The sequence below is a fragment of the Bombina bombina genome, chromosome 5 (assembly GCF_027579735.1).
Source record: "Bombina bombina isolate aBomBom1 chromosome 5, aBomBom1.pri, whole genome shotgun sequence".
NCBI lineage: Eukaryota > Metazoa > Chordata > Amphibia > Anura > Bombinatoridae > Bombina > Bombina bombina.
The window spans coordinates 37,378,770-37,401,769 of record NC_069503.1 but is presented as its reverse complement, the minus strand read 5'-3'; the positions used below and the strand labels follow the sequence as shown (position 1 = coordinate 37,401,769).

The 23,000-nt window shown below is 37.6% G+C and overlaps 1 protein-coding gene across 1 annotated transcript in view; it reads right to left on the bottom strand.

The window, feature by feature from the left end:
- Positions 1–4,285: 4,285 nt before the first annotated feature.
- LOC128661264 (zinc finger protein 585A-like) overlaps positions 4,286–23,000 on the bottom strand; it is a 185,106-nt gene continuing 166,391 nt past the window's right edge. Inside the window, exon 6 of the mRNA XM_053715538.1 lies at positions 4,286–6,557. Coding sequence (XP_053571513.1) covers positions 4,708–6,557 — 1,850 coding nt within the window. The 3' untranslated portion in view covers positions 4,286–4,707. The remainder of the gene's footprint in view (positions 6,558–23,000) is intronic.

The window sequence follows — 23,000 nt, the reverse complement described above, 5'->3', positions numbered from 1 at the left end:
TTGCCAGCTGCAGGTAGATTTCTAATCAGCTCTGCTATAAAGGGCTGCTTCACTAATCATTTGGTGCCTTGACATTGTGATTGATTTCCTTTTGTTTTTGCCTCTGTTCTGTTTCCTGAATTCCTGTTTTGTTGTTGGATCCCTGGCATCTGAACTCGGCTTGCTGATTGACCATTCTTCTGGATTCCCCTTTTTGCTTTATGAAAGATTGGACTGCTTTCCTGGCTACTGACTGACTGTCTTGTATTCTGGCAATTCTTTTGTATCCTGTATGCTTACTTGGCTACTGTGTCTATCACCATGCTGTGAGAACTGTAAGCTTAACTGGCTGCTGAGTCTAAGCAACTATACCGTGACATCTGTTTATCCTGAAGCCAAGTACCTTTGCTGTGAGTACCTGTATACTTCCTTGGCTGTTGGTACTAAACTCCACTCCTGTAAGAACTGTATGTTAATCTGCCTGCTGAGTCTAAGCAACAATACTGTGACATCTGTTTATCCTGAAGCCAAGTACCTCTGCTGTGAGTACCTGTATACTTCCTTGGCTGTTGGTACTAAACTCCACTGCTGTAAGAACTGTGTGTTTATCAGCTTGCTGAGTCTAAGCAACTCTACTGTGACATTTGTCTTCCTGAAACTAAGTTGCCTTACCGAGATACTGGCGTATGCTCGGCCTGTTCCTGAACCCAAGTTACCTTACCGAGATACTGGCGTATGCTCGGCCCCTTCCTGAAACCAAGTTGCCTTACCGAGATACTGGCGTATGCTCGGCCCCTTCCTGAACCCAAGTTGCCTTACCGAGATACTGGCATATGCTCGGCCCGTTCCTGAACCCAAGTTGCCTTACCGAGATACTGGCGTATGCTCGGCACGTTCCTGAACCCAAGTTGCCTTACCGAGATACTGGCATATGCTCAGCTCCTTCCTGAAACCAAGTTGCCTTACCGAGATACTGGCATATGCTCGGCTCCTTCCTGAAACCAAGTTGCCTTACCGAGATACTGGTGTATGCTCGGCCTGTTCCTGAACCCAAGTTGCCTTACCGAGATACTAGCGTATGCTTGGCCCCTTCCTGAACCCAAGTTGCCTTACCGAGATACTGGCGTATGCTCGGCCCCTTCCTGAACCCAAGTTGCTATACCAAGATACTGGCATATGCTCGACCCCTTCCTGAACCCAAGTTGCTATACCGAGATACTGGTGTATGCTCGACCCTGAACCCAAGTTGCTATACCGAGATACTGGTGTATGCTCAGCCCGTTCCTGAAACCAAGTTGCCTTACTGAGATACTGGCATATGATACCAAGTACCCTGGCTCTAATACCCGTGTATGCCCACTTTGATCCTAATATCAAGTACTCGTAAGGGTCGTCTGTGTCTGTTGAAGGACTTCTGCTTGAACTGTTCTTTTACAAAGACTTTCATTTGTTTATTATCAGTTTGGAATATAACCTTGATGTGCTTTACCTCCTGTTTTCCTTGCATTACCTTAGTAAAGTTACTTTAAGAAAAGCCCTTCTTTGTTCTGTGTTTCCATTCTGGTATACTGAGTCCTACTCACCTCTTCACATTCTCTCAGCTTAACTCAGCCATCACCTTGCACATGCTCCAAATCCCTGAACCTACTCAGCCGAGCAGGACACTGATGTGGAGGGACCCCGAATGTTTGAGGGAGTAATACAGAAGTAATTTTAAATAAATCCTCAAATTCCTGAGTGTCTGCAAGCCATATTATTCTTATATTGTTACGACTTGCTCGATCTTCCATATCATCTAAACGTACCTGTAGATAACAAATTTTTGTCTCTTGTTTCTGCAATATAGTTTCTTGAGAGTTAGCTAGATCCTCTAGATCGGATACTCTATTTTCTACTTCCAAAATTATTGTGGCAAATTGCCTCACTTCAGATGTTAGAGTTATCAGATCCGTGGAGATACTAGGTAAGTATTTCTTAATAAAATCGAATTGAGGTGTAAACAATTCAGATATTTGTAAAAACAATGACTGCATGTCCATTCTGGGAGATGAGTAATCTAAACTAGTATCAGTGTTTGTATCATTAGTTTTGGATTTTTTGTCTTTTACCTTGGCAGGCATTATGGGTGAATTAATTTTCACCTGCGTGAGAAATATATCCATAAAATCTAGTGAACAATAGTGAACAATAGTGACGTGAGACCAAACACTAAACCAAAAAGTGAAAAACTCTTTTCTGAGCATATATAAGAAAGAAATTGGAATGTGAGTAATTTATCTATATAAATATATACATACACATATATAGACACACATATGTGAGCATATACAAAAAATGTGTGAGAGGAGAGGAAAAATAAAAAAAAAACCTTATAGTGAAGTCTGCAAAATTAAATACACAGTTAATTTAAACAATATGACTAACTCGTCATGACTGAGTTTTATTACTCTGAAGCAGAAAAAGATCTAAATAGATATAGTCTTTAACACCAATGGCTTTGAGTATTTTGGCTACAGGGCTATAAGGTTCCTTATTAATTAACTAGTATTACTCTGTATCACTATATTTATAAGTATAGATATCAGTATATAAAAAGAATGAGAATAACAGGAAAACCCCTAACACATAGGTTTACAAGATAACATTAACCTCTAGGTAGGGTCTCAAAACATCATTAGATGCTTATAACAGTTTTTTACACTCTAATTTAACAGGATAGCTCAAACATATCAGTTATATCAAGCAAGCAATCACAACACAGACATAATATATATATTGGGATAAAACATGTGACTTTGCTGTAAATCTGGGAGATTCCTTCCTAATTAGCAGATATTAATCTGTACCACAAAGCTTATAATTTGAGATACCAATCTGTAGGGGTATAAGGAAAAAAGGAAGTCCCTAGCATAAAAGTTTACAGCACAAAACTATTGGTAGTTATCTCAGTATATAGTCAAGTAGAATAACAGTTTTGTTCCCTCTAATTATGAAAAATAGCTCAAACCTTCAACCTTATATCAAGCTGAAGATCATAACCTAAACATTATATATTTAAATAAAGCATGTAGATTCTAGCGTGGCTTATTGCAACATGAAAGAAACAAAAACAAAAAATCTGCCACCGCCTTTGCTAACATAAAACATATAACTTTAAATATACTTTAAGAAATACTAATGGTGCTTAGGTGAAACACAAAACCACAGATAATCACAATTATGTGTGCAATAACTGCTTCTGCAGTTAACTCTTGAAAGTCCAGCCTGTAATCGAAAAGCAGAGATCAACCAGAGCTCCATAGAGCCTTCTCCTATTTCACAACACAGGAGAAAATCCCTCAAGGTATATTTAGTGAGAAATGTGCATTTTAACAAGACATATTATGACATAGATATTGCCCATATCTCATCATACAATCACCCTCTATATAGAATTAGGGCATACCAGTCTCAGCAGAGCGTCCTTCTCTGCACTGGGGTATATTAATCTTCTAGAGGTAATTTTATAATGACAAAACTCTCCAGACTAAAGAATAAGTTTCAGGGTAAATATTTGCTAAACCACAGGAAAGTTCAGCAGAGCATTCTTATGTCTGATAAATTATCAGCAGGGCTCGTCAGTACACTCTATATTCCATTCAGCTACCATCTCAATGAGATATTCATCTGTGTACTGGGGCTACCCTTTCTCAATGCCGTGCTATGTAAAATGTAGATATTGAGAAAAAAAAGCACTCGGCTCATAGAAATATACTCCTCCTGTATCCACCAGTGACCAAAATATCCAGCTAATATAGAAAAATAAAGCGATTTACCATTTAAATAAGTTTTCAGTGTCCCAGGTGTTTAAGTATCATAGTAGCTCAGCTAAACATATTTTCTCTTTGTCTGTTTTTCTTTGAACATGCAGTATGGCTGTGAAACAGTCTATGGATGAAAGACATAAATATAGAAGAATAGTTACCGGTATATCTAATCACCTCGATTCTTCAGTTGCAAGGACAGGGCTCCGGGTACAACTTCCGCCGCAAACCCTGAGCTTTTACCTACAAGCGACACTTAGCTTGAGAGGGACTGGTCCTAGGCAGCTCCTTTTATCTTCGGTTCGACATGCTGCTTCCTCTTACGAGTGATACCTTCCAGAGACTTTCACTCCATTTCAGGGTGTATTTCAAAGGGACATGTGAGAGTGGTGCACTGTTTCCAATTTCTGTATCTCCCGCAAGCCAAATCGGCTGATGAGGGCTTCTCGTGCTGGTACTGCATGTACCAAAAGGCCCAAAACAGGCCCAGGAAACAATTTGGGCCATGGGGCAAGTGGCGTGGGGAGCTGGCTCTTACACGCTGCAAACACTTTTGCAGCTGTCGAGGAGCAACTGACTATGCTCCGCCCCCAACAGGAAGTCCTGCCAAACGAGTCAAGGACGGATTTGTATATTCCTGTGTGGTGTTTAGATTCTATCACATTGATATGAGAGAAACTGAGGTGCACATATATAGAAGCACAAAGGACAGCAGGAGAGCACTTCTAATCTGGGGCTTATATAACTGGGATTAGAAAGTATTATTTACAATAGGATCCTTTTTGATGCTTCTATTTAGAGAGTTTGTCCTCTTTAGGATAATTGTAAAGAGGTTGTACACTGTGTATATAGTTTATTTGTGTGTAAATATTTGGTGTTTTGTGATACCTTTCAATAAAAACATTTTTTCCACTTTCCAAACATGTTAAAGGTTTCTTCCCTTGTGAATCCTTTCATGAGTTTTAAGACTTCTCTTATGTGTAAAACATTTTCCACACTCTGTACATGTAAAAGCCTTTTCTTCTGTGTGAATCCTTTCATGCTTTTTCAGATAACTCTTTCGTATAAAACCTTTTCCACACTCTGTACATGTAAAAGGCTTTTCTCCTGTATGAATCCTTTCATGAGTTTTCATATAACTTTTTTCTGTAAAACTTTTTCCACACTCTGTACATGTGAAAGGCTTTTCTCCTGTGTGAATCCTTTCATGAGTTTTCAGATGATCCATTCGTGTAAAAGTTTTTCCACATTCTGTACATGCAAAATACTTTTCTCCTGTGTGAATACTTTCATGAGTTTGCAGATTACTCTTAAGTGTAAAACTTTTTCCACACTCTGTACATGTGAAAGGCTTTTCTCCTGTGTGAATCCTTTCATGAGTTTTCAGATGATCCATTCGTGTAAAACTTTTTTCACATTCTGTACATGCGAAATACTTTTCTCCTGTGTGAATCCTTTCATGAGTTTGCAGATTACTCTTCTGTGTAAAACTTTTTCCACACTCTGTACATGTGAAAGGCTTTTCTCCTGTGTGAATCCTTTCATGATTTTTCAGATACCTCTTTTGTATAAAACTTTTTCCACACTTTGTACATGTGAATGGCTTTTCTCCAGTGTGAATCCTTTCATGACTTTTCAGATCACTTTTTTGTATAAAACTTTTTCCACACTCTGTACATGTAAAAGGATTTTCTCCTGTGTGACTCCTTTCATGCTGTTTCAGATAACTCTTTTGTATAAAACCTTTTCCACACTCTGTACATGTAAAAGGCTTTTCTCCTGTGTGACTCCTTTCATGAGTTTTCATATAACTTTTTTCTGTAAAACTTTTTCCACACTCTGTACATGTAAAAGGCTTTTCTCCTGTGTGACTCCTTTCATGAGTTTTCAGATGACTTTTTTTTGTAAAACCTTTTCCACACTCTGTACATGTGAAAGGCTTTTCTCCTGTGTGACTCCTTTCATGAGTTTTCAGACTATTTATTTGTGTAAAATCTTTTCCACACTCTGTACATGTGAAAGGCCTTTCTCCTGTGTGACTCCTTTCATGAGTTTTCAGACTATTTAATTGTGTAAAACTTTTTCCACACTCTGTACATGTGAAAGGCTTTTCTCCTGTGTGACTCCTTTCATGAGTTTTCAGACTATTTATTTTTGTAAAAGTTTTTCCACACTCTGTACATGTGAAAGGATTTTCTCCTGTGTGAATCCTTTCATGAGTTTTCAGATCAATCTTTTGTGTAAAACTTTTTCCACACTCTGTGCATGTGAAAGGACTTTCTCCTGTGTTAATCTTTTTATGAGTTTTCAGATGATCCATTTGTGTAAAACATTTGCCGCACTCAGTACATATGTGTGGTTTCTCACCTGTGTGAATGTTGTAGTGTGCTAGTAGATGAGACTTCCATCTAAAGCTTTCCTCACATTCTGTACATTTGAAAGGTTTCTCCTTTGTATGAATCATTTGGTTAGACTGTAGACTGTTCCCTTCTTTAATATGTTTTGAAAACTCAGTAAATGTGTGTGGTTTATCTTTTGGGATAAAAATTTCACTAGATAAGTCATAAATGTTTTCCTCTTGTTTGATGGCTAAATTACTCTCTGTACATAATGATTGCTGCCCAGTTCCTGCCAATTCATCCTCTTCTTTAAATATCTGCGGTGATATCCTCAATGTTTGTGAATATTCATTAATGTCTAAGATTTTTGGAGTTTGCGGTATCATTCTGATGCTTTCTGTAGTAAAGGATGGATATGAACTATTCACGTGTTTTTCTACATAAAAAGAAATGGAATAAAGAAAAAAAAGAATGTTTTCATTATAATATAATCCATCTCAATAAAAAAAACATATATACTCAAAAATGCCTTCCGTTTTGTATTATTAAATATATTTACCTGTAAATCACAAATTAAAAAAGGATGACATAGAATGTAAACATTACTACATCATAGTAAACTAAATTACTGAGTTGTGGGTGTTCCACACATGGTAGAAAGGTAGGCATAAGTGCAGTTATGGATGTTCCATGAGCGAGGTCAGGTCAGGGGTGAAGTTAGGCAGTTGTTGAACATGGTTTGTCTAAAAGGACAGAGGGGGAGTAGTATTATTTCCCTCCTCCTCAGCCCAATGGATGTTGCTCCTTCTTTATAACGTCATTGACACAAATGTTATTAAAAGATGCAGATATAAATATAATAGTTTATATTTGTTTAATGAGTGATCTATTCTATTTTGCCTGTAATTAAAGTCAGCATAATATCTATTTTACTCACCTAACACATATGAGTTCATGCTGATAACTGGCTTCAATGTCTGTGTTCAGGAAGAAGGTTCCCTTATTCACTCAAGTTACATCAATACCTGCTATCTCTTAGTGCTCTGGTCATGTCTGTAAAAAGAATATTAAAAGGTATAGATGGATAATAATAAATAAAAGCTTCTGAATAACCTTTTAACGCCGTTATATTCCCTCATTATTACACTGGGCTTTAGTTATGACGGAATAGAACGTCATAGCCAATGGCTGTCCTGAAGCCTACAGCGCTTCCTGGATTTGATCACAGTCAGGAGGGCGTTCCTAGCGTTATAGGGACGCCCCCAGACCCAATCCAATAATTGAAATCTCGCGATCGTGTGCATGATCACATGATTTCAATTTGTCTACATCGGAACAGTTGTTCCTATGTAGACACTTTAACCCCAGCAGGAAAGGGTCAACTGTACGTGTGTTATAATTAAAGGCACACATAACAATACATGTGATACAGATCAGCTGTTTAGTTATTACATATGTGATGTTGATTTACCACAAGCATTTAGTACAGTTAACTATGTGGGTGTCATAATTGCCCCTTAAATATGAATCTTCCCAGATCTATACAACATAATGGTAGAAAATCTATTTAAGTGGGGCCATATCACAACTTTACAAATATATTATAATCTTTGTTTTCTATCATTTATATGAAACAATATTTTCTCCTGAAAGAAATGTTTAAAATCAGTTGTTTAAATATAAGTTCAATTGGATACTGCAGTATTGGTATTGTACTTCCTACTAATTCTCACTGTCAGACATTTTGTCATGTGGTCCACCCCCAGTCCTTTAACTTCTCTTGGTCAATACTGAGTTGTCTTTAATTACACTACAAGATAGGCACTAAAATGTTCATTTCAATTGTTACCTTGGATAGAGTTAAGAAAAGAAAGATTTTTTTTGTTTACAAGGAATCACAATATAATGAGATATGTTCATTTGGCAAATTCAGTCCATTTAAAGAGGACCATAACATATAGAATTACAAAATCAACAAATGTATAATAAAAATACAATGCAATAAAACCTACTTCTCTTTTTAAAGTCATAGTAAATTGTTTTCTGATAAATGTAGTTCTGCATCTGTACCATGTGACAGCTATCAGCCAATAACAGACTCATATTTTTATATAATGTGAACGCCTGCATATGCTAAGTAGGAGCCAGAGCCGTAGGTCATTTAAAAGGCTGTGTACAATTTAATAATAAAAAATTACAAACAGCAAACAGTTATTTTTTTAATTAAATAGTTTTATTGAATTTTTCAAAAATGAACACAACATGAATAACATTAGCACATAACATTTGTGGAATAAAGTAAATATATAAATACAAATTACAGTCACTGTTGATAACATAAATTAGAAGCACTATAATCAGCGTAGCCGTGTGACCATAAAGAAATGAAGGATATTTCTAAAGAGGGGGAAAAGTAGGAGAGGAAATAAGTTAAAGAAGGGGAGGAAGGGGAGGAGGGGGAGATGAGAAGAAGGTTTTGTGTCACAGGTACTTTAGGTTATATTGTTGTTTTCTGGTCCCATATAAATATGAGGTCTAAGATAAAATCAGCTTTAACTTGAAAGCAGTAGTGGAGTTTTTCCAAAGAGAGAACATGATCACTTCCTTTAGCCACATTTGTAAGGTGGGTGTTGTCGCTTTTTTCCAAAATCTAGATATTAAATCTCTTGGCGCAATTTATCATACATTGTAACAATTTCCTATTATACAGACAAGGGATTTGGGGGAGGTCATTGAGGAGTATTATGGAAGGGTGAAGTTCGAGTGTTGTGCCTAATATTGAGTTATAGTGTAAGGTGATGTTTTCCCAAAATGTTTTTATTTAAGGACAATGCCACCAGATATTGGAGAGTACCTATTTCACTGTAATGTCTCCAACACAGTGAGGAGGCACCATTGAAGATACTGTGGAGTTGGTGGCCATTTTCCCACTTAGTTATGTATAGGGGTTTATGTGTTGGGAAGCAGCCTCTAAGCATACTATAAATTAATACATAAGAATTTAAATGGTGTGTTAGGTCTAACAAAATTTAGCTTATGTGTATTTATTTGGATTGCGTGATGAATTTGAAGATAAACAAACCATTTGTGAAAAGGTGTTCCTATATGTTGTAAGTCATTTTGCGTTCTGAAATGTCCATCTTTAAACAGTGAATATATTGGTAGTTGTTGTAATTGATCGGTTATGGAGATTGTTTGTGTCAATTCGGGCTGGAGGAACAATGGGTGTCCCCAAAGGGGGGAAAGAGGGGATATTTGGCTTCATATTGTGTGATTTAATTGGATGGTTTTGTCCCATGTGCTTGCTACATAGTAGTCAGTGGTGCATGTTGTTGGTTTGTATCTTAGGGATTCAACACATCTCGCCCAAGGAAGGAAGATTGGGGAGCGCTGCTTCTAGATGGACTCATGGCTTAAAAGGGTTGTTATGATTCCATGCAGCAATACGTGCTAGATGGGTAGCCCTAAAGTAGTCGGTTTGGGAATTCCTAGGACGCCATCTTCCCTGTTTAGGTATAAGGTCTGTTTTGCTACTTTTGGTCGGTGGTCATTTTTATAGCATTTACACGACGATCCACAATAAATGGCCCTGTTTATGCCATGATTATCAGTTTGTAATGGAAGATAATTTAAATTGAATAGCTCTGTTATGTATGGTGTAATATTAATGCCTAGATAGCATATGGAGTTGGAGATTGAGAATAGGGTGTTTGAAGTTATATATGTGGTTTTGTCTGTCATCAGGTTAATGGGTAGGAGAGACGATTTGTCCATGTTGATGGAAAAGTTAGAGATCACTTTATATGTATCAAGTTATTTTGGGACAGTGGGGATGGATGTGCTTGGGGAGCCTATGGTGAAGATGATGTCATCTGCGTACAGTAGGCATTTTTGTTCTATGGGGCCAAATTTCAGTCCTTTGATGCTTGGATTACATTGGATACGTGTAGCAAAAGTCTCAACCGTAAGGGCAAATAGGAAGAGTGATAGGGGAAACCCTGTCAGGTACTGCTTTTAATAGAAAATTTGTTCAAAATTGAGTCATTAGCGCGGATTACAGCTGTAGGGTTAGTGTATAGGGCCTTTATTCTTGTAATTAATTTGGTAGAGACCCCGAATTTCGACAAGGTGGACCACGTGAACTCCCAATCCACCCTGTTGAATGCCTTCTCAGCATTCGTAGAGTGCCAAATAATTTGGGTTTCGCTATTATTGGAGTAATATAGAGTACACAAATGGAATTGTCTTTGGCTTCTCTGCCGGGGATAAAGCCCACCTGGTCAGTATGGATCAGGTAGGGTAGGACTTTATTTATCCGAGTGGCTAGAATCTTAGCATATAGTTTTACATCTATGTTCAATAGGGATATAGGCCTATAGTTACCTACTTGATCAGGGCATTTGCCTGGTTTTGGGATCACCAATATGGTAGCCTCCAAGAGGTGTTGGGAGAGATTGCCAGTCTGGTCTATCGATTGGAATAGAGTAAAGCGTTTTGGGCTTAAATGTGTTTTAAGTAGATGGTAGAATTTGGGAGTAAAGTCATCTGGGCCTGGGGCTTTCCCGGGTGGGAGGGATTTTATAGCCGTTAGAATTTCTTGTATATGGAATGGTGGGTCTGAGGTGCAGGAGTCTTCTGCTGTAAGGGATGGGAGGTTAATATGGGCTAGATAATCTGTAATCAGATTTGTTTTAGAATTGGGATTGCACAATTCTAAATTATATATTGATGTGTAGTATTTGGTAAAGTTCTGTATTATGGCTCTACTATCGAAAGAGGTGCGTCCCATATGGCTTTTAATGTTATTAATAAATGTTTTGTATTTCTTTTTTTTTTAGGGATCTAGCTAGCATGCAACCCATTTTATTGCTTTCAACAAAAAAACATAATTTATGTAAGAATTTACCTGATAAATTAATTTCTTTCATATTGGCAAGAGTCCATGAGCTAGTGACATATGGGATATACAATCCTACCAGGAGGGGCAAAGTTTCCCAAACCTCAAAATGCCTATAAATACACCCCTCACCACATCCACAATTCAGTTTAACGAATAGCCAAGCAGTGGGGTGATAAAGAAAGGAGTAGAAAGCATCAACAAAGGAAATTTGGAAATAATTGTGCTTTATACAAAAAATCATAACCACCATAAAAAGGGTGGGCCTCATGGACTCTTGCCAATATGAAAGAAATGAATTTATCAGGTAAGTTCTTACATAAATTATTTTTCTTTCATGTAATTGGCAAGAGTCCATGAGCTAGTGACATATGGGATATCAATACCCAAGATGTGGAGTCTTCCACTCAAGAGTCACTAGAGAGGGAGGGAATAAAAATAAAAACAGCCATATTCCACTGTAAAAAATAATCCACAACCCAAAACAAAAATAAGTTTATTTCTTCTTTGAAAGAAAAAAACTTAAATCAAAAGCAAAAGAATCAAACTGAAACAGCTGTCTGAAGAACTTTTCTACCAAAAACTGCTTCCGAAGAAGCAAATACATCAAAACGGTAGAATTTAGTAAATGTATGCAAAGAGGACCAAGTCGCCGCTTTGCAAATCTGATCAACTGAAGCTTCATTCTTAAAAGCCCACAAAGTGGAAACTGATCTATTAGAATGAGCTGTAATTCCAAATAAGCTTGATCAATCAAACGTTTCAACCAAGAAGCCAAGGAACTAGCAGAAGCCTTCTGACCTTTCCTAGGACCAGAAAATAAAACAAATAGACTAGAAGTCTTCCTGAAATCTTTAGTAGCTTCCACATAATATTTCAAAGCTCTTACCACATCCAAAGAATGTAAGGATCTCTCCAAAGAATTCTTAGGATTAGGACATAAGGAAGGGACAACAATTTCTCTACTAATGTTGTTAGAATTCACAACCTTAGGTAAAAATTGAAAAGAAGTTCGCAAAACTACCTTATCCTGATGAAAAATCAGAAAAGGAGACTCACAAGAAAGAGCAGATAGCTCAGAAACTCTATTAGCAGAAGAGATAGCCAAAAGGAACAACACTTTCTAAGAAAGTAGTTTAATGTCCAAAGAATGCATAGGCTCAAATGGAGTAGCCTGTAACGCCTTCAGAACCAAATTAAGACTCCAAGGAGGAGAAATTGATTTAATGACAGGCTTAATACGAACTAAAGCCTGTACAAAACAGTGAATATCAGGAAGTATAGCAATCTTTCTGTGAAATAAAACAGAAAGAGCGGAGATTTGTCCTTTAAAGGAACTTGCAGACAAACCCTTATCCAAACCATCCTGAAGGAACTGTAAAATTCTAGGAATTCTAAAAGAATGCCAGGAGAATTTATGAGAACACCATGAAATGTAAGTCTTCCAAACTCTATAATAAATCTTTCTAGAGACAGATTTACGAGCTTGTAACATAGTATTAATCACTGAGTCAGAGAAACCTCTATGATTTAGAACTAAGCGTTCAAATTCCACACCTTCAAATTTAATGATTTGAGATCCTGATGGAAAAACGGACCTTGAGATAGTAGGTCCGGCCGTAACGGAAGTGGCCAAGGCGGGCAACTGGACATCTGCACCAGATCCGCATACCAAAACCTGTGTGGCCATGCTGGAGCCACCAGCAACACAAAAGACTGTTCCATGATGATTTTGGAGATCACTCTTGGAAGGAGAACTAGAGGCGGGAAGATGTAAGCAAGATGATAACACCAAGGAAGTGTCAGTGCATCCACTGCTTCCGCCTGAACATCCCTGGACCTGGACAGGTATCTGGGAAGTTTCTTGTTTAGATGAGAGGCCATGAGATCTATCTCTAGAAGACCCCACATCTGAACGATCTGAGAAAACACATCTGGATGGAGAGACCACTCCCCTGGATGTAAAGTCTGGCGGCTGAGATAATCCGCCTCCCAATTGTCTACACCTGGGATATGCACCACAGAGATTAGACAGGAGCTGTATTCTGCCCAAGCAAGTATCCGAGATACTTCTTTCAAAGCTTGGGCACTGTGAGTCCCACCCTGATGATTGACATAAGCCACAGTTGTGATATTGTCTGTCTGAAAATAAATGAATGGTTCTCTCTTTAGCAGAGGCCAAAACTGAAGAGCCCTGAGAATTGCACGGAGTTCTAAAATATTTATTGGTAATCTCGCCTCTTGAGATTTCCAAACCCCTTGTGCTGTCAGAGATCCCCAAACAGCTTCCCAACCTGAAAGACTCGCATCTGTTGAGATCACAGTCCAGGTTGGCCGAACAAAAGAGGCCCCTTGAACCAAACAATGGTGATCTATTCACCATGTCAGAGAGTGTTGTACATTGGGATTCAAGGATATTAATTGTGATATCTTTGAACAATCCCTGCACCATTGATTCAGCATGCAAAGCTATAGAGGTCTCATGTGAAAACGCGCAAAGGGGATCGCGTCCGATGCTGCAGTCATGAGACCTAAAACTTCCATGCACATAGCCACTGAAGGGAATGACTGAGACTGAAGGAGCCGGCATGCTGCAACCAATTTTAAATGTCTCTTGTCTGTTAGAGACAGAGTCATGGACACTGAATCTATCTGGAAACCTAAAAAGGTGACCCTTGTCTGAGGAATCAAGAAACTTTTTGGTAAATTGATCCTCCAACCATGTTTCCGAAGAAACAACACTAGTTGATTCATGTGAGATTCTGCAGTATGTAAAGACTGAGCTAGTACCAAGATATCGTCCAAATAAGGAAACACCACAATACCCTGCTCTCTGATTACAGATAGTAGGGCACCCAGAACCTTTGAAAAGATTCTTGGAGCTGTTGCTAGGCCAAATGGAAGAGCAACAAATTGGTAATGCTTGTCTAGAAAAGAGAATCTCAGAAACTGATAGTGTTCTGGATGAATCGGAATATGAAGGTATGCATCCTGCAAGTCTATTGTGGACATATAATGTCCTTGCTGAACAAAAGGCCGAATAGTCCTTATAGTCACCATCTTGAAAGTTGGTACTCTTACATAACTATTTAAAATTTTCAGATCCAGAACTGGTCTGAACAAATTTTCTTTCTTTGGTACAATGAATAGGTTTGAATAAAACCCCAAACCTTGTTCCTGAGGAAGAACTGGCATGATTACCCCTGAAGACTCCAGGTCTGAAACACACTTCAGAAAAGCCTGAGCTTTTACTGGATTTACAGGAATGCGTGAGAGAAAAAATCTTCTCACAGGAGGTCTTACTTTGAATCCTATTCGATACCCTTGAGAGACAATGCTCTGAATCCAATGATTTTGGACAGATTTTATCCAAAAATCCTTGAAAAACCTTAATCTGCCCCCTACCAGCTGAGCTGGAATGAGGGCCGCACCTTCATGCGGACTTAGGGGCAGACTTTGGTTTCCTAAATGGCTTGGATTTATTCCAATTTGAGGAAGGCTTCCAACTGGAAGCAGATTCCTTGGGAGGAGGATTGAGTTTTTGTTCCTTATTCTGACGAAAGGAACGAAAACGGTTAGAAGCCTTAGATTTACCCTTAGGCAAAAAAAACTCCTTTTCCTCCAGTGATAGTTGAAATAATAGAATCCAACTGAGAACCAAATAAATTATTACCTTGGAAAGAAAGAGATAGTAACCTAGATTTAGATGTCATATCAGCATTCCAAAATTTAAGCCACAAAGCTCTTCTAGCTAATACAGCTAAAGACATGGATCTAACATCAGTTTTGATAATATCAAAAATGGAATCACAAATAAAATTATTAGCATGTTGCAGTAAGCGAGTAATGCTAGATATGTCAGGATCCAATTCTCGTTGCGCTAAATTCTCCAACCAAAAAGTTGAGGCAGCCGCAACATCAGCCAAAGAAATAGCAGGTCTGAGAAGATGACCTGAATATAAAATAGGCCTTCCTTAGATAGGATTCAAGCTTACTATCTAAAGGATCATTAAAGGAAGTACTATCTTCCATAGGAATAGTGGTACGTTTAGCGAGAGTAGAAATAGCCCCATCAACTTTGGGAATTTTTTCCCAAAACTCTATAGATTTTGCTGGTAAAGTATACAATTTTTTAAACCTTGAAGAAGGAATAAAAGAAGTACCTGGCTTATTCCATTCCCTAGAAATCATATCAGAAATAGCCTCAGGAATAGGAAAAACCCCTGGGGAAACCACAGGAGGTTTAAAAACAGCATTTAAATGTTTATTAGACAGAACGTCAATAGGACTGGTTACCTCAATATCCAAAGTAATTAACACTTCTTTTAATAAAGAACGCATAGACTCTATTTTAAATAAATAAGCAGATTTGTCAGTGTCAATGTCTGAGGAAGGATCTTCTGAATCAGATAGATCCTCATCAGAAGAGGATAAATTATTATGTTGTTGGTCATTTGAAATTTCATCAGCTAAATGAGAAGTTTTAAAAGACCTTTTACGTTTATTAGAAGGTGGAAATGCAGACAAAGCCTTCAAAATAGAATCAGAAACAAATTCTTTAAAATTTACAGGTATATCATGTACATTAGAAGTTGAAGGAACTGCAACTGGTAATGTACTATTACTGATGGAAACACTATCTGCATGTTAAAGTTTATCATGACAACTATTACAAATGACATTTGGTGGAATAATTTCTACACTTTTACAACAAATGCACTTAGCTTTGGTAGAACCGATGTCAGGCAGCAATGTTCCAGCAGAAACTTCTGAGGCAGGATCAGATTGGGACATCTTGCTCAATGTAAGAGAAAAAACAACATATAAAGCAAAATTATCTATTTCCTTATATGACAGTTTCAGGAATGGGAAAAAATGCAAAAGCATAGAGAAAAAAGCAAGAGGCAAACATCAATGGGGTATTGAAATAATGAAAAAAATTTGGCGACAAGTATGACGCACAACGTAACGTAAACTTTTTTGGTGCCAAAAATAACCGGAAATGACACACTCGCGTCACTAATGACGCCGCTGTGTGAAAGGTCTCGGCGTCACTTATGACGCCGGAAATGACGAAGTTGCGTCATAAACGTCTTTTTCCGCGCCCAAAAAAATTTCGCACCAAGAATGACGCAATAAAGTTTAGCATTTGACGCACCCGCGGGCCTAATACCTGCAATAGCAAGAAGTAGTCAATTGAAAAAAAGACTAAAACCCCAGGTAAGAAATACATTTCTTAAAATGTTTAAATTCCCCAAATATGAAACTGACAGTCTGCTGAAGGAAATACATGAACCTGACTCATGGCAAATATAAGTACAATACATATATTTAGAACTTTATATAAATGCATAAAGTGCCAAACCATAGCTGAGGTGTCTTAAGTAATAAAAAACATACTTACCAAAAGACACCCATCCACATATAGCAGATAGCCAAACCAGTACTAAAACAGTTATTAGTAGAGGTAATGGTAAATGTTTATAGGCATTTTGAGGTTTGGGAAACTTTGCCCCTCCTGGTAGGATTGTATATCCCATATGTCACTAGCTCATGGACTCTTGCCAATTACATGAAAGAAACTTTGTTTTCATTGTGAGGGAGCGCAAATGCGCATTTTTAAATTATATGATTATTTAAAGTGTCTCTGTCCCGCTGTTGAGGGAAAGTTGGATTAAGTTTATGTGCTAGTTCGGATTGCATAAGTTTAGAGGTAAGAGTATTATATGGTGCAGTTCTTTGTTGACGTTGTCTCTTCGTGTGTTTGATAATGTAAGGAAAGTTGTTGCAGTGATTGCTCATATGACACTTGCTTCAACTTGTGTGACTTTGCCTTTAAGAGAGTGAAAGTACAAGACACTTGCACTAACTTGTGTGACTTTGCCTTTAAGAGAGTGTGCCTTTAACAGAGTGAAAGACATTATTAATTTCAAGTAGATGACACTGAATTTCACTAAGTCATGCTACAGTGGTAAACAACCGATGGATACAAATGATAAGAAGTCATGCCCAGACAGAACGAGGGTGTAACTTTGGCAGGGGTCACTCACTGACACTAAAGAACATCTTGATAACACATTAGTAGAGGGGTTAATGCTTAGCTATTATGTTAAAGGATTAATTATTATTAATTGCAGTGGGCTAAGTAATCAAGCCATTATGGTGTTTAGCTATTATTAATTATATCTATGTAAAGATTGCTAAAACTATTATTGATGTATTTGACAGAAGTCACTGCATAAGATCAGATGTATAATCATAAGCAGAAAACATGAAAGATGATGGCATTTGAGTTTAGGAACACGTCAGGGAAAGTATCTGGGTATGCCCCTGATAAGCTTGGGTGAGGCTAAGGCAGACTGGCCAGATGCATTGGGTCACAGCCAACCTTGAAGGGAGCGGCCCCAGGGTCTGTGGATTTGCGCCAGAACTGTTACGTAAGTGAACAGTATAAAGAGAGGTACCTGTGGGCAATCTGATCAGTTTTTTTTGGAGACTTGTGACCTGTCGATGGACGCATCGTTCAGTGTTGTTTTTTCCCGTTGATCACCTTTTTCTCCTGATCCAAGATTGCCCAGATGTCCCCTCCCATTGCACCCCAGCAGGACAGGATGATGAAACCCATGATCACGGTGATGTATTATTTGTTTGTTTGAAACTAGCTAGAATTGTTTGAGTAGTAGTATAACATAAGATTGTTATCAGTAGTTGCACAGGCAACATAGTTATAATTTTCATTGCTAAACTGTAACTGAACTGCATAGATAGATAGGAATAGGATAATTGTACAAGTATTATAATTGCATAAAATGTTATAAGCATGAACAGTGGTTTGTGGTATTTCATTGTTATAATTATATTGCAGAATAAAACCATTATTGTTATCATAAGCATTGCAAAAACCGGTGTGACGTGTCAGTTGTTTCCTTGCTGAAAAGTGATATATGATAAGTTCATATCCTGACAAAGAACATCATAACAGATGAGTTCCCCCCATATATAGCATTTGTATGCTTCCCAATTGTTGGAGTTAGAAGTGTCTAGGGGATTATTAAAAGAAAATAATTCAACTGTTCTCCCCTTGATGTCAGTAAGGATAAGTGGGTCTGAAAATATAAGATCATTGAGCCTCCAGCTTGGACGGCTAAGTGGTATAGAGGACCAAGTGAAAGTGTTAATGACCGTGCTGTGGTCTGACCATACCATATGTGTTATCTTAGAATCTTTTAAGTTAGATAGTGGGGTTTGGTCGCAAAATATGTAGTCAAGGTGGGAGTAGGAGTTTTGTGGATGTGAGAAGGTGTAGTCCCAAGAAGTGGGATGCATAATCTGTCAGGTGTCACATAGTGGAAGGGTTTGGAGAGCATTCCAGTTAGCCTTTGTTCGTCGATTTCCCTGTGGATGTATCTATTGCTGGGTTGAGTGGAAAATTAAAGTCTCCTCCTATAATAGTCGGGCCTTTAGCATTATCTATTAGTTGGTTAAGTGCCTTACAAAAAAATGTGGGTGTTGGTCGGTTGGGGGTGTATATATTAACTATTGTGAGGGGTCTACCATATAGTAAGGCCACGATTATTAGAACTCTACCATCAGTGTCAGAATATTTATTTAGTAGTTCAAAGGTGGTGCCTTTTCTGATGGAGATACTCACACCATTCTTTTTTATCGGAGCCTGAGCTAAAAATAAATGCTGGTCATAGTAAAGTGTAGATAGTTTGGGTTCATTGGTTTTTCTAAAGTGTGTTTCTTGGGTTAAAAGGAGGTCAATTCACTTTTTATAGAAGTCATGGAAGGCAATTGACCTCTTTTCTGGGGATAAGAACCCTTTGACATTTTACGTTGCTATTGTAAAAGTTTTAAGTGTTACGTGTTTAATAATTTATTTGCGTGTGTGTGAGGTATTACTATGGGGATCAGATATGACTGGAGCGCAAAACCGGAATGTGTGGTTTGATCAAAGCAGAAGAGTAGTATGTACCAGATAAAGTTTGAAGTTGGCTAAAGGGAAGGTAGGGGGAAGGGGAAGAAGTGTTAGAATAAAGTTAAAGAAGGTGAGGAGAAAGAAGAGAATTAGGTTTAGTAGTCTACTTTACTGTAGAGAAGGGGGCTAGATATGGTATGTTGAAACCCACCACCAGTGGATATGAATTATTGCATGGTAACAAAGTTGGGTGGGGAAACAGGTTATAGTACATCAAGGAAGTTTAGTGACCTGGTTCAAGTATAATGAAAAATTGAATAAAGGTGGACAAGGCTATTTATACTCGAATGAATGTCATAGCATGAGACAAAAGATAAATAAAATAATAAAACCTCAGAAAGCCTGAAATTTAAACATTGTAAAGACTACAAACATGTGTCTGAGGGCACAATTGAAAACTCTATTGCTATGTCAAATCAACATTAATAACAACATGAACAATGTTAAGCGACTCTGAATAATTAAACATACTTCATTATCATAATTGGTAATAGTTATTAATGTTAGGATTGAAAGAACTCACAAACTCCTAGAGTCATAGATGGTGATTAATGTTAGAATGTCATTCTGTTTAGTAGCAGAATTTCAGGTAACATCTGATGTGGTGTGGGTTTTCGGATGTAAGTTTCTTCTTGCTGAATTTACTAGCTACTTCTGACCAGGTGCTTCGTGGAGGTTTGGGTCGAACTGCAACAACCAATATGGAAGCTTGAGATGACGTAGGAACATCTGGAGCTGGTATTCACAGTGAAGTGCAGAAGGAAGCTGTGTCGGATGGGTCTGTACATTTGATCTGTTTTCCACTTTTGATAGTTTGGATGGATACAGGGAAGCCCCATCTATAGGGAGCCTTTAAGGACCTTAAAGGATTACTTTCTGTTATAATTTTTAAGCTAAACAACTAACATATTAAAGTTAATAAACATTAATTAAAACCTACTGACCTATATTTTCTCCAAAACGAAGTTTCATAACGTTCTAAAAGTTATATCTTTTATTCACCGATGATGTCACGTTATCCTGCCCACTATTTTCAGCACTGCATGTTCAAAATACTTAAACCAATAACTTTGTGTTTAAAGCGCCATTTTGAAACCTAGGTATTGTAAACGGATTGGTACAGAGCAAAGGATACCCACGGAGTGGGTTTGGAAAACAATTACATTTGCAGACAATATTTCTGATATACGGTAGAGATATGTTAATGAAATGCTTGCTATTGATAAAAAGCGTATTTGGGGTAGTTAGTTAGTAACAGGCATAGAAAATATTTACTTACAGTGGCCCTTTAAATGCGTAGTTAAGATGTTAAAGTATCTTCTCTGCAATGTTTTTTGATGGAGAGGTCATGGAAGAACTGGATCTTTGCACCTAAGTATGTAAAGTTGTGCTGTTGTCTAGAAAAGTTCAGTATCTTTTCTCTATCCCTGAAGCTCTGAAAGAACACCACAATATATCTCTGGGACGATGGTTTTCTGTAGGCTTAGGGCGACGTGTGCGGTGAGCTCTTTCCAGAGGGATTTCTTGAATAACAACAGAGTTTGCTATTGCCAGGGATTGAAATATCTCTTGGAGGTAGTCATGAATTGCATCGCCTGGCACCTTCTCAGGTATCCCTCTGATTTAAAGGTTGTTGTGTCAAGTTCTGTTCTCTATGTCATCTAACTTTTCTTCTAGATCTGCGATATGTTCTTTCTGTAGAAGTATTTTCTTTCATGTAATTGGCAAGAGTCCATGAGCTAGTGATGTAAGGGATATACAATCCTACAAGGAGGGGCAAAGTTTCCCAAACCTCAAAATGCCTATAAATACACCCCTAACCACACCCACAATTCAGTTTTACAAACTTTGCCTCCTATGGAGGTGGTGAAGTAAGTTTGTGATAAGATTTCTACGTTGATATGCGCTTCTCAGCTTTTTTAAAGCTCGATTCCTCTCAGAGTACAGTGAATGTCAGAGGGATGTGAAGGGAGTATCACCTATTGAATGCAATGGTTTGGGGATCTATTTCATAGGTTCTCTGTTATCGGTCATAGAGATTCATCTCCTACCTCCCTTTTCAGATTGACGATATACTCTTGTATTCCTTTACCTCTACTGATAACTGTTTCAGTACTGGTTTGGCTATCTGCTATATGTGGATGGGTGTCTTCAGGTAACTATGTTTTCATTACTTAAGACATTCTCAGCTATGGTTTGGCACTTTATGTATTTATATAAAGTTTTAAATATATGTATTGTACTTATATTTGCCATGATTCAGGTTTCAGTATATTTCCTTTTGCAGACTGTCAGTTTCATATCTGGGAAAAGCATTTTTTAGAAATTTGTTTCTTACCTGGGGTGTAGTCTTTTTTCAATTGACTGTCATTTTTCTAAATCGAGGGCAGAATTAGGCTCGCGAGGGCGCAAAATGCTAAAGTTTATTGCATCATTCTTGGCACAAAGTTACGTTCGTTGATGCAAATTCGTCATTTCCAGCGTCTTAGTTGACGCCGGGTCCTTTCACAAGGTTACGTCATCTATGATGCGAGTTTGTCGTTTCCGGACGTTTTTGGCGCCAAAAAATATTTTTTGTTGCGCGTCATACTTGGCGCCTAATATTTTCATTATTTTAGACCCCATTCCTATTTGCCTCTTGCCTTTTTCTATGTCAGAGGGCTATTCTGTTTGCATTTTTTCCCATTCCTGAAACTGCCATATAAGGAGATTGATAATTTTGTTTTATATGTTGTTTTTTTTCTCTTATATTTGCAAGATGTCTAAATCTGTTCCTGTCTCAGAATTCACTGCTGGATCCCTGCTGCCTGATAGCAGTTCTACCAAAGCTAAGTGCATTTGTTGTAAACTTGTGGAGATTATACCTCCAGCTGTGGTTTGTAATAGTTGTCATGATAAACTTTTACATGCAGATAATGTATCCATCAGTAGTAGTTCATTACCTGTTGCTGTTCCCTCAACATCTAATGCACAAGATATACCTGTAAATTAAAAAGAATTGATTTCTGATTCTATTCAGAAGGCTTTGTCTGCCATTCCGCCTTCTAATAAACAAAAAAGGTCTTTTAAAACGTCTCATAAGGTTGATGAAATTTCAAATGACCAGCAACATACTGAATTATCCTTCTCTGATGAGAATCTATCTGATTCAGAAGATCCTGCCTCAGATATTGACACTGATAAATCCTCTTATTTATTTAAATTGGAGTATATTCGTTCTTTGTTGAAAGAAGTGTTGATTACATTGGATAAATAGGAAACTAGTCCTCTTGATATTAAAACTAGTAAACATTTAAATTCTGTTTATAAACGTCCTGTGGTTATTCCAGAGGTTTTTCCAGTTCCTGATGCTATTTCTGATATGATTTCTAAGGAATGGAATAAGCCTGGTACTTCTTTTATTCCTTCTTCAAGGTTTAAAAAATTGTATCCTTTGCCAGAAATTAGATTGGAGTTTTGGGAAAAGATCCCCAAAGTTGATGGGGCTATCTCTCCTCTTGCTAAACGTACTACTATTCCTATAGAAGATAGTACTTCTTTTAAAGATCCTTTAGATAGGAAACTTTAATCTTATCTAAGGAACGCTTATTTATATTCAGGTCATCTTCTTCGGCCTGCAATTTCTTTGGCTGATGTTGCAGGCACAGCTGCTTCAACTTTTTGGTTGGATACTTTAGCGCAACAAGTATTGGATCATGATTTGTCTAGCATTGTTAAGTTGTTTCAACATGCTAATAATTTCATTTGTGATGCCATTTTTTATATTATCAAAATTGATGTTAAATCTATGTCTTTAGCTATTTTAGCTAGAAGAGCTTTGTGGCTCAAATCTTGGAATGCTGATATGACTAAATCCAGATTGCTATCTCTTTCTTTCCAAGTTAATAAATTATTTGGTTCTCAGTTGGATTCAATAATTTCAACTGTTACTCAGGATAAAAAACATAAGGGTAAATCTAAAGCTTTTAACCGTTTTTGTTCCTTTCGTCAAAATAAGGAAC